General features: G+C 42.9%; 2 protein-coding genes across 2 annotated transcripts in view; one reads left to right on the plus strand and one right to left on the minus strand.

The window, feature by feature from the left end:
* Positions 1 to 1,530: 1,530 nt before the first annotated feature.
* NUDT19 (nudix hydrolase 19) lies at positions 1,531 to 6,560 on the minus strand. The gene is made up of 3 exons (XM_063167674.1): positions 5,739 to 6,560; positions 3,794 to 4,001; positions 1,531 to 2,742 (listed from the first exon to the last, which is right to left on the minus strand). The coding sequence occupies exons 1-3, from the start codon at positions 6,558 to 6,560 to the stop codon at positions 2,516 to 2,518; spliced, it is 1,257 nt and encodes a 418-aa protein (XP_063023744.1). The 3' UTR covers positions 1,531 to 2,515.
* The window catches only part of ANKRD27 (ankyrin repeat domain 27), a 55,547-nt gene continuing 49,466 nt past the window's right edge, over positions 6,506 to 12,586 (plus strand). Inside the window, exon 1 of the mRNA XM_063167677.1 lies at positions 6,506 to 6,587. The gene's annotated coding sequence lies outside the window, so the exon portion shown is untranslated. The remainder of the gene's footprint in view (positions 6,588 to 12,586) is intronic.

Below are 12,586 nucleotides of genomic sequence, written 5' to 3' on the forward strand. Positions count from 1 at the left end.
TTGAGGGAAATTATTACAATGAACCTTTGGGATTTGGAATTTATTTCAGGCTTAAAGTCTCTGTAGCAGAGGCAGTGGTGAAATAGTGGTAGTTCTTTGGAAAAGCTGGTTGTTCTTGACTAATGCAGGGACCACAACCACAGGAAAAAAGGAAAACACAAAACAGGTGTAGCACCAAGAAAATGGACAACTGAAAAGAGTTCATAGGGATCTGCCCCTCTGGAAGTGGTGAAATAACTTAGTATAAGTCCTTGGTGTAGTTCTTAGCTCTGCAGGAAGACATAACCCCAGCCAGACAGGGAGAGCCCTCACCTAACACAAGTGCCAAAACTGCATTTTTTTCACATCTGGCATCACCCCTGCACACCTCTCCTGCCCTCATTCCCATATCCACACTCCTGCTGTGCTCGGGTGCTAAATAATTTATCAAAAAAATTTTCTCATAATACTTACTTTCTACCATAAAAGTAAACGGGTAGAATAACCATAAGAGGCAGAAGAATAAAAGAAATCCTTTGTGTATTTCAATTTGTCATCTCAGGGGATATGGTCTAGATGAATACAGCAATAAAGTGAAGGTTCTAGGAGAGCACACTGTCACTTGTTGAAGGCATTACTGGATGAGAACTCCTGGAAACTGACTGCCCTTGGGGATAAAGAAGCAGGAGAGAAGAGAGCTGGCAGCTCTTTAAGCATCTTTTCCTTGAAGCACAAAAACTCCTTGATTCTCATATGTAAGAAATCAGGGAGGAGACCAAAGAAGCAGAGTAAGACCCTTCTGGTCTGACTGGAGTGCAACAAAGAAAGGCACTGGCACTGGAAACAGGGATACATATCCATAGGCGAGAATATAGGAATGGTGCTTGGGGATATAGGAGTGGGATCAGGAGAGCTAAGGCACAACCGGAGCTGAATGTGGCAAGGGATCTGAAGAAAAAACCCAAAAAACTCCCAGAGGTATATTGATTAGAAAAGGAGAACTACTTAAACAAATGTATATCCCTACCCCAAATACTTCAGTAATAATGCACACAGAGAGGGCTGACAGGGTTTCTTTGACATTTGATTTTATGGCTCAGTTTTTGCTGCAGTCATGCTGCCCATATTTCCCATGTCCTTGAACTTCAAGGTGAGGAAATTAAGTGCTTTTTGTTGTAGGAGAAAACCAAGTTCAAGGCCATCTCAGAAGCCTGAACATAGACAAGTGCTTGGGGACTTGATGAGACGCATCCTGGGGTTCTGGGGGAACTAGCAAGGGTGGGTCCATTGCATTGGAGAAGTCAGGGCAGGCAGGTGAAGTCTCCAGTGACAGGAGGAAAGGGAATGTCACACCCAGCCAGAATATTCAGGTGTTCTAATGCACAACACACAGTGCTCTGCTTTTGTGGTCATTGTTCAGCACAGGTTTACAAACCTCAACAAGGTCTGCAAAACCAGCACCAGCCTGGGTATGTTCTGAGGGAGAAGAGAAAGACACACCTTTTTTTCAGTATTTTTTTTAATCCAAATAAATGCTACAAACCAATTCAATCTAATAGTAGCAACCGGTTTTAATTGAAACAGAGAACAAAACCTGGAACAAAGCTTTCTGAACAACTTTACTGACTAATCTGAAGTCATCATTCATTATCCTTCCAGATAATTTACAAAACTACTCCATTGACTCCACTTATTGAACAAAAGAAAAGACAAAATCAAACCAAACATTAAGCAGCAATCTTTCCTCTGAAGTTCTTAAATCTCAGTTAAATTAGTAAAGTAGTTAAGAAGCAAAATGTGGGATGTTGGAATATGGATGTGGGTATATCAAGGAGGAACATTATTCCCTTAAGTTGTTGATATGTTTTTGGAGCTAAAAAAATTACACTTTTAATTTTTTTAAATTGCTTACAGTTTGAAGATAAAAAAATATATTGATAAAAGAATGCACTCAATTCCATAGATGACTTCCTTTAAGCTAAGTCTATCTTTGAAAATTGTAGTTTTAAATTATTACCATTAGTAGAAAGAATTTAAGTATATAAAATATAAAAATTAACTTTATAATATTCTTTTTAAAAGTGCATTATAGTTAATTTATGTATATATCTATATCTATACATACATTGCTTGTCCCCAAAATGAAAGAAAGAATAAAATGGGAAATGTTAACAAATATGGAATGGGAGATTTTATCCATTTCTAACATTACAGTTATCTAGTGGATAACTTTGGGAAGCATAATAAAAGAATCCTTCAACTCTTCTCTGCTTGTTCTAATCATAATATATATATATATATATATAAATTTTCAATGAGAAGAAGACCTTTGTGACTCAACAGTGGCACAACTGCTCTGTTTTTAAAGACTCAAGAAATTAGATACACATAGATGTGACTCCACAGCCATACAGATATAATGCTTTGGCAGGACAGAGAAATATTTTCATGACTATTTGGCAACAGTTAAAAAGCACCAAAACCACAGTGAGCATATATGCAATTAATAATATTCTAGATTTAAACCCAAGACATATTATAATCTGCTATTGTAATCTGAATTATCACACTTTATCATCAGTGGATTTATATGCTTATATTTTGCTTGAATATTAACATAAATAGCAAGATTGTTGATGTCTTTCATTACCATCCTGTGAAATACCCCACCCTCTCTCATGAGATCTTCAACCTTCTTATCTGTTGACATAGTAATTTTCTTTTCTCCAGTATAATCTGGATCCTCCGGATATAACTCATCTCCTGGGGGTAGAAAAAAAGATTTAGTTATAGATAGCCAACCTTATTTTTCAGCCTTTTCACAGGCAATTTTTTTAGGATTTATCAGTATATGTAAATCAGTGGAAATTTATTTTACAATGCAAAGTAAATTGCCTCTAAACATCTTCATATTTAAAGACAGAATCATACATTTCTGAAGTATGTCAGTGACACTGCAGTGCATGTTGCATGTTCCAGAGCTCCTGATAATATGCTATTAATATGCTGTAATGACAGCCTAGGCAGACAGGAGTGTATATAACAGGTGGAGCACAGGACAAGCACTTCTTCATGGGTATAAAGATAGGACTAAGAACAGAAATGTATTTTGTTCTATTTTGTTAATGTAAATAATTGATTTGCCATATCAAGGCATTATACTCTTGTGCAAGACTGACAATGAACCCTAAATACAGAAATCCTAGAGGTCAATTGTGATCAAAAGAAAAAAAAAAGGAAAGCATAATGAAAAACAAACTAAGAAAAGCAGAAAATAATAAATAGTATACACAGCTTTTCTTAATGCTGCATGTACATGATTATGAAATGAGAGAGACTTAAGCAGGAGCAAGGGCAGGAGGAAGATGGCTGAGTGCATGGTTTTAGTCCAGTGCCTTATCACTGCAGCTGGGAGGTGTGATAATGCAGCTGTGCTAGATTCCCATCTCTTCACAAAGTGATACCTGAAGTAAAGGAGAATTCCCACTGAAAAGGACTAAAGGAAGGAGTTTTTAAACATCCTTCAGATTACACAAAGCTGAAATGCTGGAATTTCTTCACAAATACACATTTGATGACAATGGTGAGCCAACGAGATTATGAGTAACTGAGAAATAACTGTGCTGTCTGATGCCCTGGCTTGTCTCTGACTGCAGCCACTGTCACAACTATAGCAAACAAGCTGGAAACAGCATGCAGTAACTTGACTTAAAGAGTATTTTCCTCCAGTTAAGGATGGATTATGCCATGTGGCTTCAGCACAAGCATTCAGAAGATGCTGTGCATTCAGGAGAAGCCTCCATTGTGTCCTTACCCGGCAGCAGCTGGATGGCTCCATCTGCAGCACTCAGCATCACGGGCATCCAGCGCTCACAGCCCTCCAGAGCCCGTGCAGAGCTGAACTGCTGCAGCTCCTCGAGGGAAGAGAAGTTGCACAGCCTGCAGAATTCATAAAACTGAGGTGGAGGAAACCAGAGCTCCTGAGACTTAAAGCGTTCGATGGCTTCTGCAGGTGACGACCACTGGAAGATGAAAACAAGTCTTGAAATAATAGTGTCAGCAGCAGATAGAAAGTCTGAATAAACTGAAAAGTCATTTAGCAAGGAAGTCCATACAGCAAAGAAGCTTGCAATGGACCATATTTCTGAATATAATAAAAACCATGTATAAACTACACCAAAGTAACAACAAAGACATTCTTAAAACTGAAAAACAAACAATCGATAAAAACTACTTATTTTTTCCCAATAAAAGTAATTTTTTATTTTACACACAGACATGTCAGGATTAAAAACTGACATTTGTTTTAGGGGCATGACTGAAAGTTTACTGAAACCAACAGAAAACATTAAACTTGCTCTTGCCAGAAGCTGCCACTGACGCTTTGAGATTTAGAAGTACCTCTAAACATCTGCTCCTTAGAAGCATTGTTTTCAGAGCATGAACACCCAGCTATTCATCATAATTCTGCATGTTTAAAACTACTGGTAATCTTGATTTCATCTCACATGGTGAATTTAATAATAGATGCATAATTGTTTGCAGTAGATTTATGCTATTATTAACAAAATTACAACATGAGCTCTTGAAAGTAAGGTTTCGGGTACTTTTAAATTTCTGTAGCAGAATTTGTTAAACAAATAAATACAGGAACATCAGAAATACCAAAATTTTAAGTAGGCTTTTACAGAACTGTCTGGTTTCTCATCTACTTCTAACTTGTAATCAAACTTTCCAGAATCCTAGAAAAACTTAAGGACCCTCATGTACCTGACATTAGAGCTTCTTCATGACGTTTGTTACTTTTACACACTCAATTAAAAAAGAAAGGTTAAAAAAATAAAAAGTCAAAATTTTTACTGAACTATTTCAACAAGTTTGCATATTACTTTAAATATTCCAAGTAACTCCAAAAGACAAAAATTGCTAGCATCTCATGCAGTGCTGGAATATACCTGGATATACTACATGGATCTCTCCCAGAATCCTGAGGAGGTGTGACAAGCCTGCTATATTGCAGGAATGAATGTAAAAAAAATTGTATTTGTCAACTGCCTTGGAAAGAGACAGTAATTCACGGTGAAAAGGACCTGATGTGACACGGATCATGTCAACAACCTCACAAAAAACCCTCTGGTGATGGTGGCAGCTCCAGGAGTCCAGGGGAGAGGGTGCAGGTAAAACTCCCTTCCCTTTCCTCAAGGAGCTTTATCAGGAGGGCTTGGACTAATCCGGAGAAGAGACAGTTGTGTGGAGACCTCACAGCACCTTCCAGTATCTGAGGGGACTGCAGGGAAGCTGGAAAGGGACTCTGTCAGGAACTGTAGTGCCAGGACAAGGAGTACAATGGGTACAAATCGAAAGAGAGGACTTTTAGATTAGATATTAGACTTAGACTTTAGATATTAGAAGGCAGTTTTTTTACTGTAAGGGTGGTGGGACCCTGCAAAGGGTACCCAGAGAAGCTGTGGCTGCCCCTGGATCCCTGGAAATGTGCAAAGCCAGGTTGGACATTGGGGCTTGGAGCAACCTGTTCTGGTGGAGGGTGTCCTGCCCATGGCGGGGGTGGGACACGATGGGCTTTAAGGTCTGTTCCAACCCCTACCATTCTATGATTCTACGCCTGTTGGAAGTATAAGGGCACAGTCTCGGTGGAGCCCGGGGCGGTGGGAGAAGGGCTCCGGCAGGAGCGGCCGCTCCCATCGCAACACCCGCCGGGCCGGGCTGTGCTGCTTCCCGGGCACCCCGACCCCTCTTACCAGGACGGCTGTCACCTCCTGGTCGTCCTGCGAGACGTGTGGCGGCCGCTGCTGCAGGCAGCACAGGTAGAAAGCCGTGTCATAGCGGCGGCCGCCGGCGCCGGCCCTGCCCACGGGCGTCAGCCAGTTGCTCCACTCGTGCAGCGCCCAGATGTTGGGCGCGCAGCCCAGGTGCCGGCACAGCCGCAGGAAGCAGGACGCGTCCTCCCGCACCCGGCGCCGCCACTCCCCGAGCTCGGCGGCGGGCGGCAGGCGCTCGGCGGGCAGCGGCGGGGCCGGCCCGCGCCCCGGCACCAGCAGCAGGATCCCCGCCTCCTCGAAGGTCTCCCTGAGAGCGCAGATGCGGAAGGCGACTTCCCCCGGCAGCTGCGAGCCCAAGCTCTCCCGGTCGGTGGCGAAGATCGGGGCGCGGCTGCAGCCGGGCGGCGGCGGCTTCACGGCGCCCAGCCCGCAGTGCGGCGAGGCGGGCAGCAGCCCCAGCCACTCGGCGGAGAAATCCGCCGGTTCCGCCAGCCCGCCCGGGAACACGTGGGCGCCGGGCATGAAGCCGCTGCGGGAGCTCCGGCGCAGCAGCAGCAGCTCGTAGTCGAAGGGGCCGAGCGGCGAGCGCGGCGGCCGGCCCGGCGCGCCCGCCGCCAGCAGCAGCGTGGCCGCCTCCCGCCAGTGCCGCAGCCGCGGGTTCATCTTGGCCAGGCGGAGGGCGGCGGGGCTCCCGCGGCGGGGCGGGCCGGCACCGCCGCCTGCGCCCCCGGAGGAGCCACTGCAGCCGCGGGGCGGGCCTGCGCCGGGGGAGGCCCGCGGGAGGCGGGACAGCGCGGGCATGCCTCGGCCCCCCTCAGCCCTAAGCCGGTAAGTAGCGGGTGTCCTCAGGGGGCGAGGGCTTAAGGAAATACAACGGGTTTAAGGCAGCGATGGCCGGGAGAAACGAGGCGATGGCTTTAAGTGGCTTGGGAAGCTGTGGCTTGGGCTGGCTCGCCCTTGCTGAGGGCTCGGAGCAAGGAGTGCATTCGCAGCACCGCAAGGTGTAAATGTGCAGGAGCTGCCCGGGAGCCCAGAGCAGCCCTGAGCGCGGGGAAGGGTCTGTGGCAGCCCCGGGAGTCAGCGCGGGGTCGGCAGCCAAGGACTCGGATTTGTGTGGCAGTGCTGCTGCTGACCCGCCAGCTGGCCCCGCAGAAATCTCCTTATCTCAATGCCACAGCCAACCATGCTGACAGCAAAAGTCATTTTAGGTCTGTAGTTAAACGTGACGTTTGCCAAGTTGCGTGAATTTGTTCTAGTGCATTCCAGACGGGAAGAGTATGTGGAGTTTCTGCTTATCATTACAGAGCTCTTCCTGTTTTGAGGTGTTTAAGTACCTTGTTAGCTGAAAAACAAATATTCAGCAAGGTAGCAAAACGTTGAAAGGTTCTTTGAAGCTTTAGGAAACATTTTATTTTGTTAATTGATTTTGATTCCTCAATTTTCTTTAATTTGTAAGAAATTTAGGCAGCAAAAAGGTGATGACACAGGTTGAGAAGTTTTGAGAGGAATGGTATTTACATGTAACATGGAAAATCCTTCTCCCATCCGTAATCCTTCTCTTGCCAGATTGCATTTGGCAAATACCCACGTACCTATACATGCTTCTGACAACCTCTCTATTTGATTTTGTATTTGAGCTTGTACTTGATGCCTGAGAGTGTGTCACTGGAACTGCAGTGGAGTTTAGAAGCAGCTGAAGCAGTGGGGTGCTGGATCATGTCAATTGACAAATCCAAAGATGACCTTGTGGTGTGCCCCGACACAGCTGGGCCATGAGCTCACCCTGGTGCCTGGCTGCAGTGGGCAGGGCAGGTCAGCCAAGGCAGCTGAGGCTGCTGGAATGAATGGCCAGACAACAGACAAGCCTGCCTCCCTTACTTATCACTGAATATACAAGCAAAACCAATGATACCTGTTAACCTGAGCAGCCCTTTCCTCACTAGTTTAATCCTTTTTGCTCACCAGTAATTACCATGTTAGGCAGTTGAAGCACAAGGTTCATTAATTTGTTGTTTTCTATTAAGGTACTTCGAATCTAAAATCATGACATTCATCTTGATATTTGTTTGCCTTTTGCACTCTTTGTGTATTTAACTATTTCACTGTGTTAAGCATACATCTTGTTAGGAATGTGCTTTGCCTAAAAGCTGCTTTACTGATGAAATATTAATAAACTACTGAGGTTTTTTAAGATTGAACATCCAATGAGCTTGATGGCAGATCAAAAAGATTTAGGGTCCATTATGTCAGATCATTTCAGCATAAAGACATTTTAAGTAGAAAGTACTCATGTACCAATAATGAATGGTGTCACTTTCAAATCAGATATAATACCCACACAAATACAAAACTGTCTTTGTATGACAGAAATGTGATATCTGATATCTGGAACATAATTTCAGAACATATCTAGGAAAATCTGAGACTCGAGAATAGCAGTGATTATAGTGTTAAGTTTCTAACTGGAATATTGGTTTGTGTTTTTTTGTCTTGCACAGTCTAAAGGCTCACAAGTACTGGTATGTATGTAAAGGACACCCTGGCAAATGAGGCACAGGATCATAAAATGGTCTGGGTTGGAAGAGACCTTAAAGATCACCTGGTTCCCCCTCTGCCATGGGCAGGGACACCTTCCACTATCCCAGGTTGTGCCAAACCCCATCAGACCTGGCCTTGGACACTTCCAGGCATCCAGGGGCAGCCACAGCTGCTCTGGGCAACCTGTTCCAGTGCCTCACTGTCCTCACAGGGAATGATTTCTTCCCAATATTCCACTCTCAGTCAATGTGAAGCCATTCCCCCTTGTCACTCCAGGCCTTTGTTAATTGTTTCTCTTCACCTTTCTTGCAGGCTCCCTTGAGGCACAGGAAGGGCACACTTAGGTCACCCCAAAGCTATCCCATTTGCAGGCTGAACAATCCCAATTCTCTCAGCCTTTCCTCCTAGCAGAGGTGCTTTATCCCCCTGATCAAAACTCCCCTGGTTTCATTGGCACCCCCTGGTGTTAAACCTCATGGGTGTGGTTCCCAAGGCATTCCTGCAGGGCAGTGCCAATGGGATGTGTGGCTGGCACGGTGCTGTGGCCTCAGACCCCAGAGAATGCCAGGGCTGGGCTCACAGCTCTGTTCAGGACTGAGCTCAGCATCCTGAGCTGTTCCTTGGGCCCAAACACAGCCAGGTACAAGCTAAGGTAAACTTTCTTCCCTGCTGCATTTGCTGCCTTTTCCCACACGGTTCTGCAGTATAAATCACCTGTAAAGAGGGTGCCATTCCTTACTTGAGGGTCAGCAGATTCACCCTATTGCTGGCAGATTTTTTGGCTTCTTTCAGAATTGTCTTAGGAAGATTATTTCAGTATCCATTCACTGCAAAGCTGAAGTCATCTCATGTGAAATTCCAGGAGAGTTTGAGTCTCTACCTGACCCAGTTATCAGGGCTGTAGGTTGCTGGGGGTTCTGAGCACTCAGAAACTCTGTGAGCAAAGGTAAAGGATGCAAAGGGAAGTTCTGCCTCCTTCCAGTTTCTTGCCAAGGCAAAAGAGCAGCTCTTGGAGTGTGTATCTGCCCCTCAAAGCTGTAGCTGACCTGCTGGAGGTAGCTCACATGAATATAGAATAACTCTTAAAGGCAAATTAGGTGTAAGGTTATCTACAGAGCAGCATGTTTCTTCATCTCCAACTTAGATGAGTTTTTCTTCAATATATTCTGCTAGAATGCAGAGCTTACCTCACTTGTACTTAAATATTCTATAGCTTTATGAGTGATTTCAGGAAAAAAAGACAAAATCTGAGAAAATCTATCACTAATCCTAAACCAAGCACACCAGTTTGTGACATTGCTGTGTGGAAGGATTCCAGCACAAGGTCATGATGCTTCAGGGGCCAGTGTATGCTGGGAATCCAGGGCACTTCAGTGTGAAGAAAGCTCTCCCCATAGCAAGAGTTAGCTAGATACATGTGTGAGAGTAGAGAAAGAGTCAGAGGTCCCCTCCAAATGAAATTATTTTAAAAAATAATTTTATGCTAAATGCTAATGCTAAAAAGTAAAGAATTCAGCTGTCTTTCTAGTTTCTTGTATGCCAGAATATAAAACTGTGTACTTACTGGACCCCAAATAATTTTGTATTTCAGGTTGCTTTCAAAACCAGATTGTGTTGTATTGAAAAAGAAACCCTTCTGAGTGATGCAAAAATTGCATCAGATAAAATACCATAAAATTATTGCACTGATAATAATTCTTTGTGGCATCATGTTTCAGCAATGCAGGGGTTACTTCAACTTTTTTCTCTGCAGTTCAGTTACTACTTAAAAGAAAAAGTTAAAAAAAAAAGGTTTAGATCACTAGATATATAGAAATGAATCTCAAATTAATTTTCTGGGTTTTTTTCTATGTGATTACCCTACTTAGCAATCAAATGACTTCATTCCTTCTGTTACATCATTGCATAAATTATTTTGCCCAGACAGGTCAGTGCAGATTTCACCACTGTAATAATTAATTTCAGATGAAAAACAAGGTCCATCAACATTTCATCATTCAGTTTAGTTTCCGTGCTATCCTGTGAGTTGGAGATGATTACACTGAGTCAGGTTCAGTTTAGTTCAGATGCATCTTTGTCCCCATGCAGATGCAGTGTCTACAATAATGAGTTGTGACAACTTCAACTATAAAAAAAATGCAGACATTTCACTAGGTTTGTCTGCTGCTTCTTACACTGGCTTATTTTACAGTATTGTAGGATCACAGAGTAATTTATGTTGGAAAAAAAACCCCAAGATCATTGAGTCCAACCACTAAACCCAGCACTGCCAAGTCCACCACTAAACCATGTCCCCAAATGCCCATCTACACATCTTTTAATTGCCTCCAGCTATTTCAAATGGTATTTCAAATACCTCCAGGTCGCTTCAAAATGACATGCTAAAGCTTTTAGATTGTTTAGCTCATATAATATCAACAGATAGGCAGACTTAATAATTAATATGAAAAGTAAATCGATTGTTCACTGTATTGTTTCCATATTGTGAATAAATGTCACATGTAGGAAATGCAGGTTTATGATTATAACACCATTATATAGAGTAAAAAGAAAAAATAGAAAAAAACCCAGCTAACCTTGTACAAAATATGATATTCCAACAAATTAGGCAGATGGGAAAACTAGGTTACAGATAATATTAACAACTGGAACTGTTCTACTTCCATCATTTAATCATCTCCAACAGGCACCACATGGATTACACATTTTATGGAAATGGAAATTATGGTTCTAATTCTGCAGCTTTTAGTTATGTGAATGGTTTTCACACATGTAATTTCTTGCCAGACTGAGTACTGGTGGCTTGTTTGAGGAATCATTTGGAGCACACCTTCCAGGACCCAGAATTCAAATGTGTATATCTTGAATTACACCTGCAGTTGGCATATTAGATTAAGTTGCTAAGGGAGTATCATGTTTGCTGTCTCTGGCAGTCCTCAGTCATTTTATATGGTATAAATAGTTAAGTATTTTCTTTTGTCTTTTATTTCCTATTTCCCCTTTCTTGTGTTTTTTTTTTTCCTCCCCAAAGTTTATGCTATTTTTGTATCGATTTTTCTGGATCACACAAAGAAATTGCATTTAATTATTTTCCCAAGACAATTGTAGATGACTGTAAGGTAGGAGGTTTATTATTCTTTCAAAAGCCCCATGATTTTTAAAGTCAGTTGTTTGGCTGTGTGGTTTCTTAATGCTGTGACACATCAGTGAGTTCAACTGTGTGTGTTACTTGAACATTTATTTGTGTGTGAGACAGACCTGACTGATCAGAGACTGCAGTGATAATTTCATGCACAGTGGAAATGATCAAAACAACAGAGCACATTTATACCACAGCTGTGACTTCATTTCTCTGCAGCTGAATTATACCTAGCTCTGAGATTATTTGTGAGTTTGTTTACTTTGGTGGAGATTTAAGTATATGATAAATAATGCCATGCAATGCAGTGTAAATAAAACATCCAATTTGAGGAAAGAGAACAAAACAAAAACCCATCTGACCCTGTGGAGGGCTGAGAAGTCAGTTTCTGTCTCTCTGGTAAATCACAGTAGATATTCTCACAAATGGCTGGAACTGAGAAATAAACAGAATTGCCTTTGCTGAGTGGCCTGTGTGGGTGGCGGTTTCAGAGAGGTTGTGATTGGATTTGTGTCTGCAGTCACATTGCTTCCAGCATGGAGCACTCGTGCTTGGCTGCCTGAGAGGATCCACCAGAGCCCTGGTGCTGGCTCAGTGCCCTGGGATTTTTCACCTTTGCACAGGTTCTGCAGTGGCAGCTGCTAAAGCCACATCCCAGCTGCACCCTGTACCACAGCAGTGAGCTGTGAGGATGGGGATGGAATCCAGCCATGTGGGACTGCCTTCCTCCAGGAGAAAGTCATTGTAGTGGGGAACTGGGGGAGACAAGGATTGTCTTCTGTAAAATGGATAACAGCATGTAGCACATTAAAATAGTTTTACTCTCTGAGACATAATAAGAGAATGGAGTCAGTTCCACTCAGGGATATTTTATATCCTCTGTCCCACTGGGCATAAGGATATTCCTTTGCTGTAGTTTAACATTGGGATGCTGCTGTACATAACAAAAAGCAAACTTTGGTATTTACTACATACATCCATCATACATCCTTTCCTTTTTTTGTTGTTCCCTAAACACATGTGGATAATTTCATATGAAAGACATTATTTTCTAATCCCACTTTTATTGTACACTCACTGTAGCAAATGCTGCTCACGTGTTAACTATTTTGTCCAGATCTCTTCCTGTATTAAAAGACTTATATAATCG

The sequence above is a fragment of the Melospiza melodia genome, chromosome 13, assembly GCF_035770615.1.
Source record: "Melospiza melodia melodia isolate bMelMel2 chromosome 13, bMelMel2.pri, whole genome shotgun sequence".
NCBI lineage: Eukaryota > Metazoa > Chordata > Aves > Passeriformes > Passerellidae > Melospiza > Melospiza melodia.

What these genes read in the sequence shown, in the direction of transcription:
- NUDT19 (XM_063167674.1), bottom strand. Translation starts at nt 6,560, where the DNA reads ATGCCCGCGCTGTCCCGCCTCCCGCGGGCCTCCCCCGGCGCAGGCCCG. An exon ending in AGGAGGTGACAGCCGTCCTG is followed by an intron (nt 4,002 to 5,738) that starts GTAAGAGGGGTC and finishes TTCATCTTCCAG; the next exon opens with TGGTCGTCACCTGCAGAAGC. An exon ending in AGCCATCCAGCTGCTGCCGG is followed by an intron (nt 2,743 to 3,793) that starts GTAAGGACACAA and finishes TTCTACCCCCAG; the next exon opens with GAGATGAGTTATATCCGGAG.